General features: G+C 45.0%; 1 protein-coding gene across 2 annotated transcripts in view; it reads left to right on the forward strand.

Moving 5' to 3' along the window:
* LOC145536927 (patatin-like phospholipase domain-containing protein 4) overlaps window positions 1-19,489 on the forward strand; it is a 41,668-nt gene that overhangs the window by 12,436 nt on the left and 9,743 nt on the right. For both annotated transcript variants that reach the window (XM_081567232.1, XM_081567233.1), the window contains one exon: window positions 8,392-8,457. In XM_081567232.1, the coding sequence (XP_081423358.1) occupies window positions 8,392-8,457 (66 nt within the window). The remainder of the gene's footprint in view (window positions 1-8,391; window positions 8,458-19,489) is intronic.

Raw genomic sequence — 19,489 nt, forward strand, 5'->3', positions numbered from 1 at the left:
ATCGAACCCAGGTCTTCCGCATTGCAGGCGGATTCTTTACCAGCTGAGCAACCAGGGAAGCCCTAATTACAGTTAATACTTGGTAAATAATGAAGAAATAGGATAAGCCACATACATCACTGCTCTGCACTCCTGTGTGAGTCTGTCATGAAATGAAGGCCCCAGCTTTTATTTTATTTTATCTTTTTTTGCTGACTTGATAGAATTCACCCTTTCATAAACATTCTTTTACTTCTGTGTTTGTTCATGAGCAAAGTGCTCACGTGCATGCTAAGTCGCTCAGTCGTGCCCCACTCTTTGTGACCCCGTGGACTGTAGCCCGCCAGGCTCCTCTGTCCATGGGATTCTCCAGGCAAGAATGCCGGAGTGGGTTACCATTTCCTCCTCCAGGGGATCGTCCTGACCCAGGGATCGAACCTGCGTCTCTTATGTCTCCTGCATTGGCAGTTGGGTTCTTTACCACTAGAGCCACCTGGGTGGCTCACCTACATCTGAAAAACCTCGGGAAATGGGTTATTACTACTGGGTTTTGCTGCCTTTAGGCATCTGAGTTTTATACCTCTCACCATTGGCCTGGTGCACATTCACCCATGTGCTTTTGTGTGATGATTCACACTTAAATTATATTAGCTTCATTTTTGGTGACATGGAAATATTCTTCTTTCATCTGAGCTACAGTGATAGTTGATTCTTTTCTAAGAACCTCTTTAAAAAAAAAAAATATCTGACTGTGTTGGGTTTTAGTTGGGGCACCAGGGATCTTTAGTTGCAGCGTGTGGCATCTAGTTCCCTGACCAGGGATGGAACCTGGGCCCCCTGCATTGGGAGTGCAGAATGTTAGCCACTGGACGACCAGGGAAGCCCCTCCCAGAACCTCTTTTGAAACTTGTGTGGTCCAAAGACTCATTTTATCTGAGATTGGATTTCCGTAGTATTTGGCATCATATGTTCAGACTTACTGCCGTGGTCTGAATGTTTCCCTCCCAAATTCCCGTGTCGAAGTCTTAACCCCCAGTGTGATGGTGTTTGGAGGTGGAGGGTCTTTGGGGAGTGACAAGGTCATGAGGATGGAGCTGACGTGAATGGGACGAGTGCACTCATGGAAGAGACCCCCAGGATCCCCCTTCACCGCTTGTACCAGGTGAGGACGGAGAAGTGGGTTCTCAGTAGACACGGAGGCTTGTACTGCTGAGATTCTAGAACTGTGCGAGGGAAACTCCTGCCGTTTCCTGAGCCACCCAGTCTGTGGGATTTTGCTGTAGCAGCCTGAACGGACTAGAAGAGGGGACTTGAACTGAGAGGCGAGAAGCTGCTATAACAGATGCCAAAAAGTGGCTCTGGAACTGAATTAATGACCAGGCAGAGGCTCAATGAGTTTAGAGGCGCAGGTTAGCAAAAGCCTGCATTGCCATAGGGGGTTCCGGCGAGGACTCGGAAAGGAAACGGTAAACCGCGGAGACAGCCTCTATCTTCTTAGAGAAGCCTGGGTGGTGCCGGCCATGTGGATGAGGTCGCATCCTCATCCTCCTCCTCCTCAGAAACGAGCAATGTTGTGGTTGTTGTTGTTAATGACTCTCTTTGGCCGTGGCTGGGCTTAGTTGAGGCCCTTGGGAACTTTGCGTTGTGTCACATGGGATGTTTCTTTGCAGCCCACGGACTCCCTAGTTGTGGTGTGTACGGTCCGGAGCACGTGGTCTCAGTAGGCGAAGCGCCTAGCCTTCACGAATGGGATCCTAATTCCCCTACCAAGGGTCAAACCCACATCCCTGGCATTGCAAGGCGGACCCTTAACCACTGGGACCACCAGCAGAGTCCCTGGAAACCCAGCAATCTTAACCAGACGGCGGAGGAAAGGTCATCCTTGTCCTGAACTGACCAGGAAGAATCACGTGCGTGTCCTGCCGTGTTTCGTGGATGCTACAACTCACTGGTGCTCATGTTGGATGTTTGGGGGCAGTTTCCAAGCAAAGCGTGAAAGAAGCAGCCTGGTTTCTCTTGACTACTTAGAGTGAAAGACGAGAAGAGGGAAGAGACTTCAAGATGGAATTGTTCCGCAAAACAGAAGGAGGACTTAAAGGTTTGGAATGTTCTCAGCCTGGGCCTCCTGCAAAGAAGGAGACTGCTTATTTAGGATACAACAGGAAGGGTGTGGCCATCTGCCCAGGTAACCTTGTGATGACGGGGTCAGGTGAGTTCGGCTGTCTACAATGAAGCCAGGCCTTGTGGTTCAAGAGCATGGGAGAAGGCCTTTCGGACAGCATTGGAGGCTCCTGCCATCAGAGGTCTGAGAGTGCCCCGCAGAGCTGTGGGGGTACAGCTGACTGCCATCCCACCCCATGACCCCAGCCCTGGGGAGACTCTACTAAGAGACCCACTTGTGCTCAGTCATGTCCAACTCTTTGTGACCCCCACCCCCACCCATGGACTGTAGCCCGCCAGCTTCCTCTCGGTCCATGGGATTCTGCAGGCAGAAACACTGGAGTGGGTGGCCATGCCCTTCTCCAGTGGATCTTCCTAAACCAGGCATCGAACCTGGGTCTCCCACATTGCAGACGGATGCTTTACCACCTGAGCCGCTAGGGAAGCCCTGGGGGACCCAGGCACAGAGGCAGATACTTGTTTGTTTGCTTGTTCAGTCACCCAGTCGTGTCCGACTCTTGGTGACCCCATAGACTGCAGCACGCCAGGTCTCCCTGTCCCTCACCATCTCCCGGACTTTGCCCAAGTTCATGTCCATTGCGTCGGGGATGCCATCCAACCAACTCATTCTCCGACGCCCTCTTCTCCTTCTGCCGTCAGTCTTCCCCAGCATCAGGGACTTTTCCAATGAGTCGTCTGTTCACATCAGATGACCAAAATACTGGAGCTTCAGCTTCAGCAAAGGTCCTGCCGGTGAATATTCAGGGTTGATCTCCCTCAAGATGGACTGTTTTGATCTGCCGTCATGGGTCCTTAGCAATTCCTTCATCTGTGGGCCCCTTTGCGTAGGTCCCCCAAATGTCTGAATGCATTCACTTCAGTTCATGCCTTTTTACACTCCAGGTTTTATTCTGGGCTATTTTTCTTCAAAAGGAAGCATACAATCAGGAAATCCAAACATTTTGTAATATTAGCCTTCAGTAAAGGATACATAAAGAAGTAAATCCTTTTTTTAAAACCAAATCATGTTTGTTGGCCATCCATATGTCTTTGTTTTTGGAGAAGTGTCTGTTTAGGTCTTCCAACCTTTTTTTTTTTTTTTTTTTTACTGAGCTGTGTGAGCTGCTTGTACATTTTGGAAATTCCTGCTTTGTCGGTTACTCTGCAAATATTTTCTCCCATCCAGAGGGTTGTCTTTTCGTCTTGTTTATGGTTTCCTGGCACAGGGAGCTTGGCTCTGTGCCGTCTGATGACCTAAAGGGGTGGGATGGGGAGATGGGAGAGAGGCTCAAGAGGGAGGAGGTATATGTACACCTATGGCTGATTCATCGGCTGTTGTACTAGCAGAAACTAACGCAACTGTGCAAAGCAGTTATACTCCAAAAAATAACACCTTGGTAAATCAGCTGTATCTCAATAAGAGAAAAAAATTTTAAAAAGCCGTGTATCACCCCCACAGCTGAGCAGAAATGATTTTGAAATTAACCATGCCACAGAGGGAAGGGGCTTCCCCAGTGGTTCAGCCAGTAAACAATCCGCTGACAATTACAGGAGACACAGGTTTGATCCATAAGTCAGGGAGAGCCCCCTGGAGAAGGAAATAGCAACCCACTCCAGTATTCTTGCCTGGAGAATCTCATGGACAGAGGAGCCTGGAAGGCTACCTACCATCCATGGGGTCACAGAGAGTTGGACACGACTGAGCAAGTAAACAACAATGGCAGCAGAGGAATGGAGCTTTGGCACCTGTCTGAATTGGCACAAATCGTTGAATCTGTGTTGAAAGCTGACCCGCTGTGTGTATGCTCTGAGATGGTCTTTCGGCATCCACAATGCTCTCTGATACGTACACACCCAGGAGGACGTCCATGCAGAATGGTGTCCCTCTCTGGAAGAACAACTCCATCTCCATCACTACGATGTCCTAATTTTCCCTGAACACAGCGTGGTTTTTTTTTCAGGGACATCTCACACTTAGCCTCGTGGAGGTGAAATAAGGACTGAATTTAAGATTGGTCATTATCTTGGAAGGACTGGGGAAGATGCCTTTGAGCCTGTCTCTGAATTTCAACTACACCAGCAGGCTCTGAATAAACAGCCAGATTCTCATTAAACGCCACAGTCAACTTTAGGCATAAATGAGACTTGTTGAGAATTTATTCTCCAAGGAAGCCAGAGTACATCATTTTCTAAACACCTCTTTTCTGTGCAATGAAAAATGGAAAGAGCTAGTCCTAAAGTATGTGGAATACGCACTTGGCCATGGTTTATACAGTTGTACAGGAAGTCACTAACTATTATTCTTACCGTGGTGTACTTGGGGTGCACCCGCGTGTGCTCAGTCGCTCGGTCGTGTTCAACTGTGTGCGATCCCAAGGACTGTAGCCCACCAGGCTCCTCTGTCTGTGGGAAATATCCCAGCAAGAATCCTGGAGTGGGTTGCCACGCCCTCCTCCAGGGGATCCTCCCAACCCAAGGATTGAACCCGAGTCTCCTGTGTCTCCTACATCGCAACTGGATTCTCTGCCACTGAGCCACCAGGGAAGCCCAGGAAAACAAAAGCCAAATTAGTGGTTTAACATGCATGTAATTCTTTCATTGTTTTTTTTTTTTTTTGGCTGTATCAGGTCTCACTTGTGGCACACGGGATCTTTGCTTTTTGTTGAAACACACACGATCTTTAGCTGAGGCCTGTGAACCCTAAGCTGCAGTGTGTGAAATCTAGTTCCCTGGCCAGGGATGGATGCTCCCTGTTCTGGGAGCACAAGAATCTCAGCCTCTGGACCCCCAGGGAAGTCCCGACACACGTGTTAATTCTTACAGGGCTGGACTAAGTGATGGGGAAGGATCAGTAGGTTCCTGCTTTCTGTAGCAGTCCTCTCAACCAAAGAGTGTCCCCAAGACGTGGCAAAATATCCCCCGAGGGCTCAGACACCCCCGCTTGAGAACACCACCCCCTACCTTGCCCTAGATGTATCGAGATTTATTAAGGTTAAGACAGGAAAAGAGCATGTTTAACCCTAGTGTTTCATATCTCATTAACCATCTCCCTCCTTAGAAAATCCTATTTGCCTGCAGTAAAACGTCAGTAAGAAAAGCTGCTTAGTTCCTCTCTGTCGAAAGCCGGTTTTCCTACTAACCACAGTTTGATACACAAATCAGCAGCCGGAATAAACTGTGACAGAACAAATACATTGATTTTGGGGGGAAATAATAGGTATTTTCCAGTTGACTACACTCTTCAAACACGTTCAGAGGATTCTTAACTGTTCCTATCTGTGACAAAGTAATTGGATAGCATTTTTCATCTCAGTACCTCAAAAAGAGATCCAGGCATTAACTTGTGAACTTTACTTTACTTTATATCTTTGACATGAGGGATGGGGGAACCCACATAATTAAGCTTCTAGAGGTAGTGGTGTTTTGTTTTTTTTTTCCTTTATTTTTGCAGGCCACATGTCTGCATAGCATAATGAAATGAGCTGTTATAGCAAAGTTAGGGGCTCGCTTCCCAGGCAGAGCAGTGGTAAAGAATCCGCCTGCCAAGGCAGGAGATGTGGGGTCAATCCCCGGGTCGCGAAGATCCCCTGGAGGAGGAAATGGCAACCCACTCCAGAATTCTTGCCTGGAGAATCTCATAGACAGAGGAGGCTGACCGGCTACAGTCCATGGGGTCGCAAAGAGTCAGACATGACTGAGCACGCACACACAGTGAAATAACTGACTAGGGTCATAGAGTGGCTTTGGTTTTTTAAAGGCCCCTGTGGTGGTGGTTTAGTCGCTAAGTCGTGTCCGACTCTTACCACCCCGTGGACAGTAGGAAATATGTCCCCTGAATTGGCAGGTGGATTCTTAACCACTGGACCACCAGGGAAGTCCTGTAATAATTTTTTTTTCCCCCAGCACTGTATCCATTGTACTTTGTTAATTTTTTTTCACAGCTTCGTTTTTTTAAATTAATTTTAATTGGAAGATAATTGAAAATGAAGTCGCTCAGTCTTTTCTGACTCTTTGAGAGCCTATGGAGGATAATTACTTTACAATCTCTTGATGGTTTTTGCATACATCAACATGAATCGGCCGCAAGTATTCATGCATTCCCCACCCCCACCACGTCCTGAATCCCCCTCCCATTTCCCTCCCCACCCTATCCTGCTGGGTGGTCCCAGAACACTGGCTAGAAAGTGTTAAGTCACTCAGTCATGTCCAACTCTCTGCGACCCCACGGACTGTAGCCCACCAGGCTCCTCTGTCCGTGCGGATTCTCCAGGCAAGAATACTGGAGTCGGTGGCCATTTCCTCCTCCAGGGGATCTTCCCGACCCAGGGATGGAACCCGCATCTCTTTATGTCATCTGCATTGGTAAGCGGGTTCTTTACCACTAGTGACACCTGGGAAGCCCTAATGGATATTGCACAAGTCATTTTTAAGGCCCACAGCCCATCTCTGAATAAGTCCTGCTGGGAAAAGAAACTCGATGAAACCTTTCACAGCAAACAGCCATGGAGTCTTGACTTATCAACTGAAGGATTGGAGCTTAAGTAGTCAGTATCTAATGCTGTATCTTTCCTGATAGAACACAGCGATTTGAAAACTGCTTTGCACAATAAAAACTTGTGCATGTCAGGAAAGCTCCCCAGAACCTGGCTTTTTCTGTGGGGGGAAACGGTAAAATTTGTGATGGGAATCTTTTTCAACTTTTTAAATGGAAGGTAAAGTATAATTGGCGCTCCTAGCTGCCGGTGAAGGCAATGGCACCCCACTCCAGTACTCTTGCCTGGAAAATCCCATGGACAGAGGAGCCTGGTAGGCTGCAGTCCATGGGGTCGCTAAGAGTCGGACACGGCTGAGCGACTTCACTTTCACTTTTCCCTTTCATCCGCTGGAGAAGGAAATGGCAACCCACTCCAGTATTCTTGCCTGGAGAATCCCAGGGACGGTGGAGCCTGATGGGCTGCCGTCTATGGGGTCGCACAGAGTCGGACACGACTGAAGTGACTTAGTAGTAGTAGTAGCTGCCGGTGAATCACTACATATCCAGGGCATGTCCCTGGCACGTAACATATATTCTTTCCTCGGTGACAGCCTGGTGACATAAATGCAAACATCCCTCAGCTACGAGCTAATCACTGCCATGACAGCCAGAGGGGTTTGTTCCTCTGGAAGATTGAAACGTCCAAATGATTCTCACAGTGTGGGATAGAACATCATAAATACCTGACTTGCAGCCTGTACGCACGCGGGAATCTAGACACACCTGGATTTTAATCCGTCTAGTCAACAAAGGTCCGTCTAGTCAAGGCTATGGTTTTTCCAGGAGTCATGTATGGATGTGAGAGTTGGACTATAAAGAAAGCTGAGCACTGAAGAATTGATGCTTTTGAACTGTAGTGTTGGAGAAGACTCTTGAAGAGTGCCTTGGACTGCAAGGAGATCCAACCAGTCCATCCTAAAGGAGATCAGTCCTGAGTGTTCACTGATAGGACTGATGCTGAAGCTGAAGCCCCAATCCTTTGGCCACCTGATGCGAAGAGCCGACTCATTGGAAAAGACCCTGATGCTGGGAAAGACTGAAGGCAGGAGGAGAAGGGGATGACAGAGGATGAGTTGGTTGGATGGCATCACCGACTCAATGGACATGAGTTTGGTAAACTCCAGGAGTTGGTGATGGACAGGGAGGCCTGGCGTGCTGCACTCCATGGGATTGCAAAGAGTCGGACACGACTGAGCGACTGAACTGAACTGGACTTTAACTGTGCAATGACTCAGCGGTCTACCATTAAAGCACCAGTATTTCTAGGGTGAAGTCGATGGAGTCAGAGGAACATGAATTGTGCCGGTGTCTTTAATGTCTTTTCCGACATGAAAAATTTTATCTTCTGTTTAAGTATATCCTGGTGACTCACTTGGTAAAGAATTCTGCCTGCAATGCAGGAGACCCAGGTTCAATCCCTGGGTTGGGAAGATCCTCTGGAGAAGGGAATGGCAACCCACTCCGGTATTCTTGCCTGGAGAATCCCATGGACAGAGGAGCTTGGAAAGACCCCAGTCCACAAGGTTGCAAAGAGTCTGCATGCCTGAGCTACTAACACTTTCGCTTTCACTGTGCCCATGAAATACATGGACCGTATTTCATTTTTATAGTAGACTTTTGTGTTTAAACAATTGTAACTTGATAGGTGACGTGTGAAATAGATGGTAGGGCGTGTTGCTGTCTCATTTCAGGAGCTGTCTCTTTATTTTGTCCACTAGGTCCTGCTGGCCAGCAGCTTCCTGCCCATCTATGCAGGACTGAAACCAGTGGAATACAAGGGGCAGGTAAGAGTCCCATAGCTGACACAGGGTCCGTGGTTCCTGTGGTCATATGGTTCCTTTTGGAAGATCCATTATTATTGTTATTATTCTGGTGGTTTCAACTCTGTTCCTATGACTTTTGTCTCATAGGTTTGTCTGTGTTTAACAAAAGGAAAAAAGTCCAGTGCCGGGGACATGCTACCCTAGAGTTGAGATCTCGTGATTGAGAATGATTGACTAGGGCCTTCCTTTTTTCAGCTGGTTAAAAAAAATAAATAAATAAACTTTACCCTTATTTTTAATATACAACAAAGCAAGAGACTTTTTAAAAATTTATTGACATATAGTTGCTTTACAGTGTTGTGTTAGTTCTACGCATACGTGTGTCTGCTCAGTCGTGTCCGACTCTTTGTGACCCCCCAGGCTCCTCTGTCCATGGGACTCTCCAGGCAAGAATACTGGAGTGGGTTGCCTTTTCCTTCTCCAGGGGATCTTCCCCACCTGGGAATCAAACCCGTGTCTCTTGCATCTCTTGCACTGCCAAGCGGATTCTTTACCACTGAGCCATCGGGGAAGCCCTGTGTTAGTTTTGCAGTCCAGCAAAGTGAATCACCTATGTATCCCCTCTTTTTCTGAATGTCCTTCCCACGTCGGTCACCACGGAACGCTGAGTCCAGTTCCCTGTGCTATGCAGTAGTTTCTCACTGCTTCTCTATGTTGGGCACAGGATCAGCAGTGTAGAGACATCGATCCCAGTCTCGCGGGTCACCCCACTCCCCTGCCCCTCCTCTTGGTGTGCATGCATTCGCTCTCTAAGTCTGTCTCTCTACTTCTGCTTTGCCACATAAGTTCATCTGTACCGTTTTTCTAGATTCCATGTGTAAGCGATCTTATATGATACCTGCTTTTCTCTTCTTGACTTACTTCACTCTGTATGACGATCTCTAGGTCCATCCATGTCCTGACAGTGGCACCGTTTCATTCTTTTTCATGGCTGAGTAATATTCCATCATCTATGTGTGCCACATTTTCTTTATCCATCCCTCTGTTGATGGACATTTAGGTTGCTTCCACGTCCTGGCCCTTGTAAATAGTGCTGCAGCGAGCATGGGGGTGCACTTTTTGCATTATGGCTTTGTTGGGGTATATGCCTAGGAGTGCGGTTACTGGATCATGTGGTACTTCTGTTTTTAGTTTTGTGAGGAACCTCCACACGGTTCTCCATAGTGGCTGCATCAATTTACATTCTCAACAACAGTGTAGGAGGGTTCCCTTTTCTCCACACCCTCTCCAGCGTTTATTGTTTGCAGATTTTTTTTTTTATATTGAGCTGCATGAGCTGTTTGTGTATTTTAGAGATTAATGCCTTGTCAGTTGCTTCATTTGCAAATATTTTCTCCCATTATAAGGATTGTCTTTTTGTCTTATTTATGAATTCACTTGCTGTGCAAAAGCTTTTGAGTGTAACTGGGTCCTATTAGTTTATTTTTGTTTTTATTTTCTGTCTTCTAGGAGGTGGGTCAGAAAGATCTTACTTCGATTTATGTCAAATTGTGTTCTGCCTGTATTTTCCTCTAAGAGTTTTATAGTGTCCAGCCTTAAATATACATCTTTGACCCATTTTGAGTTTATTTTTGTGTTTGATGTTAGGAAGTGTTCTGATTTTATTCTTTTACATGTAGCTTTCCAGGTTTCCCAGTACCACTAATTGAAGAGACTGTCTTTTTTCCATTGTATGTTCTTGCCTCCTTTGTCATAGATTCAGTTCAGTTCAGTCGCTCAGTCGTGTCCAACTCTTCGCAACTCCACGAACCGCAGCACGCCAGGCCTCCCTGTCCATCACCAACTCCCGGAGTTTACCCAAACTCATGTCCATCGAGTCGGTGATGCCATCCAACCATCTCATCCTCTGTCGTCCCCTTCTTCTCCTGCCCTCAATCTTTCCCAGCATCAGGGTCTTTTCCAATGAGTCAGCTCTTCACATCAGGTGGCCAAAGGATTGGAGTTTCAGCTTCAGCATCCGTCCTTCCAATGAATATTCAGGATTGATCTCCTTTAGGATGGATTGATTGGATCTCCTTGCAGTCCAAGGGACTCTCAAGAGTCTTCTCCAACACCACAGTTCAAAAGCATCAATTCTTCGGCACTCAGCTTTCTTCATTGTCCAACTCTCACATCCATACATGACTACTGCAAAAACCATAGCCTTGACTAGACGGACCTTTGTTGGCAAAGTAATGTCTCTGCTTTTTAATGTGCTATCTAGGTTGGTCATAACTTTCTTTCCAAGGGGTAAGCATCTTTTAATTTCATGGCTGCATTCACCATCTGCAGTGATTTTGGAGCCCCCCAAAATAAAATTAGCCAGTGTTTCCACTGTTTCCCATCTGTTTGTCATATATTAGGTGACCATAGATGTGTGGGTTTATCTCTAGCTTTCTATCCTGTTCCATTGATCTGTTTTTGTGCCAATACCATGCTGTCTTGATTTGTGTAGCTTCGGAGTATGAAGTTGCAGAACCTGATGCCTCCAGATCTGTTTTCCTTTCTTAAGATTGCTTTGGCTATTCGGAGTCTTTTTTTTTTTTTTTTCTGTCTCACCCTCTCCTCCCCTCTCCCCATTGTCCATAAATCAATTCTGTATGTCTGCTTCTCCATTGTTACCCTGTAAATAAATTTCTCAGTACCATTTTCCTAGATTCTGTATATATGAATTAGAATACAGTATTTATCTTTCTCTTTCTGACTCACTTCTCTCTTGTCCATCGACAGATGAATGGATAAAGAAGTTGTGGTACATATACATGATGGAATATTACTCAGGCATAAAAAGGAACGCATTTGAGTGACTTCTAATGAACCTAGAACCTATTTGGAGTCTTTTGTGTTTCCATACAAACTGTAAAATTGTTTGTTCTAATTCTCTGAAAAATGTTGTTTGTGTTTTGGCGGGGATTGCCCTGAATCTGTGGATCGCTTTGGGTAGTATAATCACTTTCACGGTGTTGATTCTTCCACTCCTAGAACGTGGTATGCCTCTCCATCTGTTGGTATCATCTATGATTTCTTCCTTCAGCGTCTTCACTTTTCTGAGTCCAGATCTTTTGTCTCCTTAGGTAGATTTTCCTAGATGTTCTTTTTGTTGTGATGGTAAATGGGATTGTCTCCTTAATTCCTCCTTCTGATGTTTTGTTGTTGGCGTGTAGGAATGTAAGAGGCTTCCGTGTATTAATTTTGTATCCTGCAACTTTACCACATTCATTGATGAGTTCTAGTAGTTTTCCGGTGGCATCTGTAGGTTTTTCTATGTATACTATCATGTCACCTGCAAACAGTGACATGATACTTACTTCTTTTCTAATCTGGACTCCTTTTATTTTTTTTTCTTCTCTGATTGCTCTGGCTAGGACTTCCAAAAATATGTCGAATTAGTAGTGGTGACAGTGGGCACCCATAGCTTCTTCCTGATCTTACAGGAGATGCTTTCAGCTTTTCAGCATTGAGAATGGTGTTTGCTGTGGGTATCTTGTATATGGGCTTTATTATGTTGAGATAGGTCTCCTCTACGCCCACTTTCTGGAGCGTGTTTTTTTTTTTTTTTAATCATAAATTGGTGTTGAATTTTGTCAGAAGCTTTTTCTGCATCCATTGAGATGATCGTGCGTATTTTATTCTTCAGTCTGTTAATATGCTCTATGACACTGATTGACTCGCATATGCTGAAGAATCCTTGCATCCATGGCAAAAAATCCTACTTGATCTTGGTGTTTGATCCTTTTACTGTGTTGTTGGATTTTAGTATTTTGTTGAGGACCTTTGCATCTATGTTCGTCAGTGATGTTGGCCTTTAATTGTCTTTTTTTGTGTGGTATCTTTGGTTTTGGTATCAGGGTGATGGCCTCATGAAACAAGTTTGGGGGTATTCCTTCCTCTGCAATTTTTTGGAAAGGTTTGAGAAGGATAGATATTAGTTCTACTCTAAATGCTTGATTTATTTTGCTTGTGAAGCCATCTGGTCCTGGACTTTTGCTTTATTGGAAGATTTTTCAATCACAGTTTCAATTTCATTCCTTTTGATTGGTCTGTTCATATTCCCTGCGTCTTCTTGGTTCAGTCTTGAAAGGTTGTACTTTTCTAAGAATTTGTCCGTTTCTTCCAGGTTGTCCGTTTTATCGGCATATGGTTGCTCATAGTAGTCTCTTATGGTCCTTTGTATTTCTGCATTGTCTGTTGTAACTCCTCTTTTCCATTTCTAACTTTATTGATTTGGGTCCCGTGCCTTTTTTCTTGGGAAGTGTAGCTAAAGGTTTATCAATCTTGTTTGTCTTCTCAATGAACCAGCTTGTAGTTTTATTGACCTTTGCTATTGTTTCCCTCACTTCTATTTTATTTATTTTTATTTATTTAATCTTTATGATTCCTTGCCTTCTACTAAGTTTGATTTTTGTTGCTGTGGTTCTTTCTCTAGTTGCTTTAGGTGTAAGGTTAGGCTGTTCTCTCTTTCTCTTGTTTCTTGAGGTCAGATAGTATTGCTACAGACTTTAGGTGTAAGGTTAGGCTGTTCTCTCTTTCTCTTGTTTCTTGAGGTCAGATAGTATTGATTTTTGTTTTGTTTGATTTTTGTTGCTGTGGTTCTTTCTCTAGTTGCTTTAGGTGTAAGGTTAGGCTGTTCTCTCTTTCTCTTGTTTCTTGAGGTCAGATAGTATTGCTGCAGACTTTAGGTGTAAGGTTAGGCTGTTCTCTCTTTCTCTTGTTTCTTGAGGTCAGATAGTATTGCTACAGACTTGCTTCTGGGACTGCTTTTGCTGCATCCGATAGGTTTTGGATCATCTTGTTTTTTGTTGTCACTTGTTTCCAGATACTTTTTGATTTCCTCTTTGATTTCCTCATTGATCCGTTGGTGATTTGTTTAGTACAATATTCTTTAGCCTCCGTGTGTTTATGTTTTTTTACAGTTTTTTATTCCCCTGTAATTGATTTCTGACCTCATACCATTGGTATCAGAACAGATGCTTGATACGATTTCAATTTCAGGTCACATCTTGAGTCACAAATCAAGCCTCAGCAGCACACTTCTTTAATAAAGTCCTCTTGGAGAAGGAAATGGCAACCCACTCCAGGATTCTTGTCTGAAGAATCCCATGGACAGAGGAGCCCAGTGGGCTATAGTCCATGAGGTCCCAAAGAGTCGGACTCGACTGAGCGACTAACAGTTTTCAATTTTCACAGAGACAGTGGTCATTCTCCACCTAAAATATCTGATTGCACAGTCGGTATATTATAAGCCACCTTTTTTTTTGTAATGTTTCCCCACTGATGGACCGACAGAGACCATTATAATCAGGATAATTTTTCATAATAAAGTATTTTATTCAGTTCAGTTCAGTCGCTCAGTCATGTCCGACTCTTTGCGACCCCATGAACTGCAGCATGCCAGGCCTCTCTGTCCATCACCAACTCCCGGAGTCTACCCAAACCCATGTCCATCGAGTCAGTGATGCCATCCAACCATCTCATCCTCTGTCGTCCCCTTCTCCCCCCGCCCCCAATCCTACCCAGCATTAGGGTCTTTTCCAATGAGTCAACCCTTCGCATGAGGTGGCCAAAGTATTGGAGTTTCAGCTTCAACATCAGACCTTCCAATGAACACCCAGGATTGATCTCTTTTAGGATGGATTGATTGGATCTCCTTGCAGTCCAAGGGACTCTCAAGAGTCTTCTCCAACACCACAGTTCAAAAGCATCAATTCTGCGGCACTCAGCTTTCTTCACCGTACAACTCTCACATCCATACATGACCACTGGAAAAACCATAGCCTTGACTAGACGGACTTTTGTTGGCAAAGTAATGTCTCTGCTTTTAAATATGCTATCTAGGTTGGCCATAACCTTCCTTCCAAGGAGTAAGTGTCTTTTAATTTCATGGCTGCAGTCACCATCAGCAGTGATTCTGGAGCCCAAAAAAATAAAGTCTGACACTGTTTCCACTGTTTCCCCATCTATTTCCCATGGAGTGATGGGACCAGATGCCATGATCTTAGTTTTCTGAACGTTGAGCTTTAAGCCAACTTTTTCACTCTCCTCCTTCACCTTCATCAAGAGGCTCTTTAGTTCTTCTTCACTTTCTGCCATAAGGGTGGTGTCATCCGCATATCTGAGGTTATTGATATTTCTCCCGGCAATCTTGATTCCAGCTTGTGTTTCTTCCAGCCCAGCGTTTCTCATGACGTACTCTGCATATAAGTTAAACACGCAGGGTGACAATATACAGCCTTGACGGACTCCTTTTCCTATTTGGAACCAGTCTGTTGTTCCATGTCCAGTTTATTAGATCTTAAAAAAAAAAAAAGAAGTCCTCTTGACGGCCCCTTCTATAAACAACTGGAAGCAGAGTGTGCTGTCAGGATGGGGACATATATCAGGATGTCCCACACGTGACCCACCACATGAGGCTGGAGCCCTTCATCCCATCCCACCCCCAGGGGTCCCCCTGCCAGCAGCCAGCCCCTCTTCTCTTGGGTCCTCCTGTTACAGAGATGTGGAGATGTATCTGTGAAGGGGAGGCTGAAACAGCCGTCATTGACGGAGAGCTGCAGGAGGCCTTTTAGAGAAACGTAGTGAACTGTGGTGTTGGAGGAGACTCTTGAGAGTCCCTTGGACTGCAAGGAGATCCAACCAGTCCATCCTAAAGGAGATCAGTCCTGGGTGTTCATTGGAAAGACTGATGCTGAAGCTGAAGCTCCAATCCTTTGGCCACCTGATGTGAAGAACTGACTCATTGGAAAAGACCCTGATGCTGGGAAAGATGGAAGGCAGGAGAAGGGGATGACAGAGAATGAGAGGGTTGGATGGCATCACCAACTCCATGGACGTGAGTTTGAGTAAACTCCAGGAGGTGGTGAAGGACAGCGAGGCCTGGCGTCGTGCTGCAGTCCATGGGGTTACAAAGCGTCGGACACCACTGAGCGACTGAACTGAGTGAACTACCGCCTGCTGTCTGCTGTCCACACTGCCCGAAGTCATTTCTGCCGGCTTTCTTCTGCATCCTGCAAGACATGTTTGTGCTATCAAATTTCACCATCCTGTCTGATCCTGCTCTTCCATAGCCTACACACCAGCACACACTCCTATAACCAGACACAGTATCTACTTAATGCACACCAGAGATAAGCGTTTTACGGTCAAACACGGTGGCTATTTATTTGTGTGTGTGTGTGTGTGCTAAGTTGCTCAGTCGTGTCTGACTCTGCAACCCCATGGACTGTAGCCCGCCAGGCTCCTCTGTCCATGAGATTCTCCAGGCAAGAATACTGGAGTGGGTTGCCATGCCCTCCTCCACGGGATTTTCCCGACCTAGGACTCAAACCTGTGACTCTCTAAGTCTCCTGCGTTGGCAGGCAGGTTCTTTACCAGTACTGCCCCCATTTTGTTAAATATTGTTTGGCTGCTCTGTGTCATAGTTGCAGCATGCAGGATCTTTTAATTACAGCATGAGAACTCTTAGCAGGGGTTTGTGGGGTCTAGTTCCCCACTAGGGACTGAAACCATGATGGCCCCTGCATTAGGAACTTGGAGTCTCAGCCACTGGGCCGCCAGGGAAGTCCCAGGCACAGTAGCTATGTAACACACACCACAGATATATATTTTGTAATCCCACATACTGTGTAACACCTACTCAAAATCAGGCACAGATTCATGGATGATTAATGCCGTTTATTTTATAGACATGTGATATGTATGTACTCATTTATAAATGTGTACGTGAAAAGCATTTTAATAACTGTCATTGGTTCATTCACTTTGAAGACCCAGCAAAAGGCTGTGCTCAAAACCAGGGAACTGATTTTTCACAAATCTCTTAGCTAATGTGTTTGGGGATCTGTTTGTGTTTGGACCTTGTCAGCCCTCTTGATTTTCTTCGTCTGAGTTTTCCTGGCCATCCCAGCCCTTTTCTGTGCTTCTTATAGGATTCCTGGCCAAAGCAGTGTGTCCTGGGATGGTTGTCTAAAAGGGGCAGATGAGAAAAGTGAGGCTGAGTCACTGGATGAGGTCATGTTGATGAATAGACAGCGAACCTTGAAGTGGTCTGCCTTGTCCAAGTTGAGCTCTCTTTGTTAGCACAAGCATTACTTGCAGTGATGGGCTTCCATGCTGTTGGTTGAAGCCCTCTTCGTGACCACTCAGAAACATCATATACACTGTTTTGTTTTTTTTTCTTTAAAGCAGCATAAACAAAAGCTCACCGAAAGCCATTTTAAATATCTATTTATTTGTCAGTGTCCAGTCTTGGTTGCATCCCGTGGGATCTCTTAACTGAGGCATGTGGGGTCTAGTTCCCTGACCAGGGATTGAACCAGCGCCCCCTGCTTTGGGAGCAAGGAGTCTGAGCCACTAGCCCACCTGGGAAATCTCAAAGCCGTTTTTTTTCCCCCCTATTCTGGATACTGCCTCTCAGAGGTAGCAGATACTCAGTTACCAAGGAGCACGATTTCTTGTTGTCATTTAAAAATGTGAGAAGTACCCCACTTGACGTAATGATTTTAAAGTAAGCTAAGTAGCATTTTTCCGTTAGAGCAGTAAAAATCAACACTTATTTTTACCTATAAATGTTGAACACAGATGCTCACCAAATCAACTTTACATTATGGTTATGAACTTTAATTTGATGATCTGAAATGTGATGATTTTACTTCAAGTTATTGCTTGATAATATGTAATCATGACAGGAATGGCTAAATGGCAGAAAAAAAAAAGATATGCAAAGCACTTAGGTGTCTTACGAGATTATATATGATCATGAAAAGGGGATTTGGGATCTGGGAGTCATCAGCATTGCTGATGTGATGGGTAAATTAAGAGGTGCTGACGGAGAAGGTGGGTGTAGCTATGGCCAGGAAGGAAGGAAAGGGAGGATGGAATGAAGGTTACAGAACAGAGACCCAGAAGGCTAGTACTGAGTTTGCCAGAAGGTCCACTTGGGTTTTCTGTAATACGGGGAATCCTCAATGATCTTTCTGGCCACCCCGATATGTTGTGAGACTATGCTGAACATGTCCCGTATTTAAATAGTAATAACTGTATTATGAATTAGCTGCAGGTGGTGGCTCCTAGTTTCTTCCAATGGACAATGTCGTCTTCTTCTTCCTCAGTAACAGAACTCCAATTCTTATGTGGTCTTATTGCCGTGTAGCTGAAAGGTCACGTTAACCAGTGTTCCTTGCTGCTAAGTGTGGCCACCCCCTTAAGTGCTGGCAGTGAGAGGTAGGCCACGTTATTGTGGGACTTATAGGAAGTGAGGCTGTGTGTGTTTGTTTCCTCCCTGCTGCCTGGAACTTAGATGTGATGACCAGAGCTCTGGCAGCTATTGTGGTTCATGAGGTCACAGATCACTCCGTAAACAGAGACAGATAATGAGTTGAGGAGACTTGGGGCCTGCATGACTTGAGGAGGGGGACCTTACCGATGTACCTTCTATGTTGCTTTCATGGGAAAAAGAAGTAAAACTTCTGTTGTTATTGCTTTCTATCTGATGCACCAGAGTCCACTCCCATGTGCTGTGGGGAATATTACCCCTGTATGTTATAGATGAGGAAACTGAGATGCAGAAATGTTCATTCACTTCACTAAAGACACGTAGCTTAGTCAGGGGGCACCGTTCCCAGGATGATCTGTAATGTCTACATCAGTCACAGGCCTCTTGTTCTACTAAGTCTTGTTCATTTCTTAAAGTATACATATATCTATATATATATATTAAGAAACCTCTGTATGTATATATATAAAGAAATATATATATTTATATATATAAAAGTATATTTATATATATAAAGAACTGTATATATTTATATATATTAAGAAATATATATATTAAGAAATAGATATTTATATATATTAAGAAATAGGTATATTAAGAAATGTATATGTATATTTATATATTAAGAAATATATATTTATATATTAAAAATATATATATTTATATATATATTTATATATATTAAGATATATATATATTTATATATTAAGAAATATATATATTTATATTTGTATATATTAAGAAATATATATATATTTTTTTATATATATATTTGACCTTGGGAGGTGAAGCACAGCCCTCTGATGACTGGCCTCTGTGCACAGTGGCAGTGTCATAATGACTTGTTTTTCTGTTTGTTTTTAAAAATCATTTACCAATTCACTGTATTTTATTTTTGGTTGCATTGAGTCTTTGTTGCCGCGCTCAGGCTTTGTCTAGTTGCCGTAAGTGGAGGCCACTCTCTAGTTGTGCGAAGGCTTTTCACTGCAGTGGCTTGTCTCCTCCCAGAGCACAGACTCTAGGGCGTGCAGGCTTCAGTAGTTGTGGTTCAAGGGCTTCAGTAGTTGTGGTTCGAGGGCTTCGGCAGTTGTGGTCCCCGGGCTTAGTTGCTCCATGGCACGTGGGATCTTCCTGGACCAGGGGCTGAACCTGTGTCCCCTACATTGGCAGGCAGATTCTTAATCCGTGGACCACCAGGGAAGTCCCTGGTTCCCCTTGGTTGTGTAATAAAGCCCACGGAGAGGGGACCCCATGTACACGATGATTAACAGGGTGCTCCTTGGGGTTCTTGCTTGTTTTTGCAGCCACATGGTAGCCATTTGCCACTTGCTAAGGACTCAATCGGGAAGATCCTCTGGAGCAGGGAATGGCACCCCGCTCCAGTATTCGTGGGCTTCCCTGGTGGCTCAGACGGTAAAGAATCTGCCTGCAATGTGGGAGACAAGGGTTCGATCCCTGGGTCAGGAAGATCCCCTGGAGGAGGGCATGGCAACCCACTCCAGGATTCTTGCCTGGATAATCTCCATGGACAGAGGAGCCTGGCGGGCTACAGTCCATGGGGTCTCAAAGAGTCGGACACAACTGAGCGACTGAACAACAACAAAAATGGATTCAATCAGCGCCTCCCCTTCCCGCAGCTGAAGATGGTGTGCAGGCCAGGTTACACTCTTGAATCTCCCCGTTTTCAGGGAAATGTGAACTCTGTCTTCAATGCAGTGCTTTGCTGTGGACGTGAGCCTTGTC

Source organism: Giraffa tippelskirchi, chromosome X (assembly GCF_054371585.1).
Source record: "Giraffa tippelskirchi isolate mGirTip1 chromosome X, T2T-mGirTip1v1.2.pri, whole genome shotgun sequence".
NCBI lineage: Eukaryota > Metazoa > Chordata > Mammalia > Artiodactyla > Giraffidae > Giraffa > Giraffa tippelskirchi.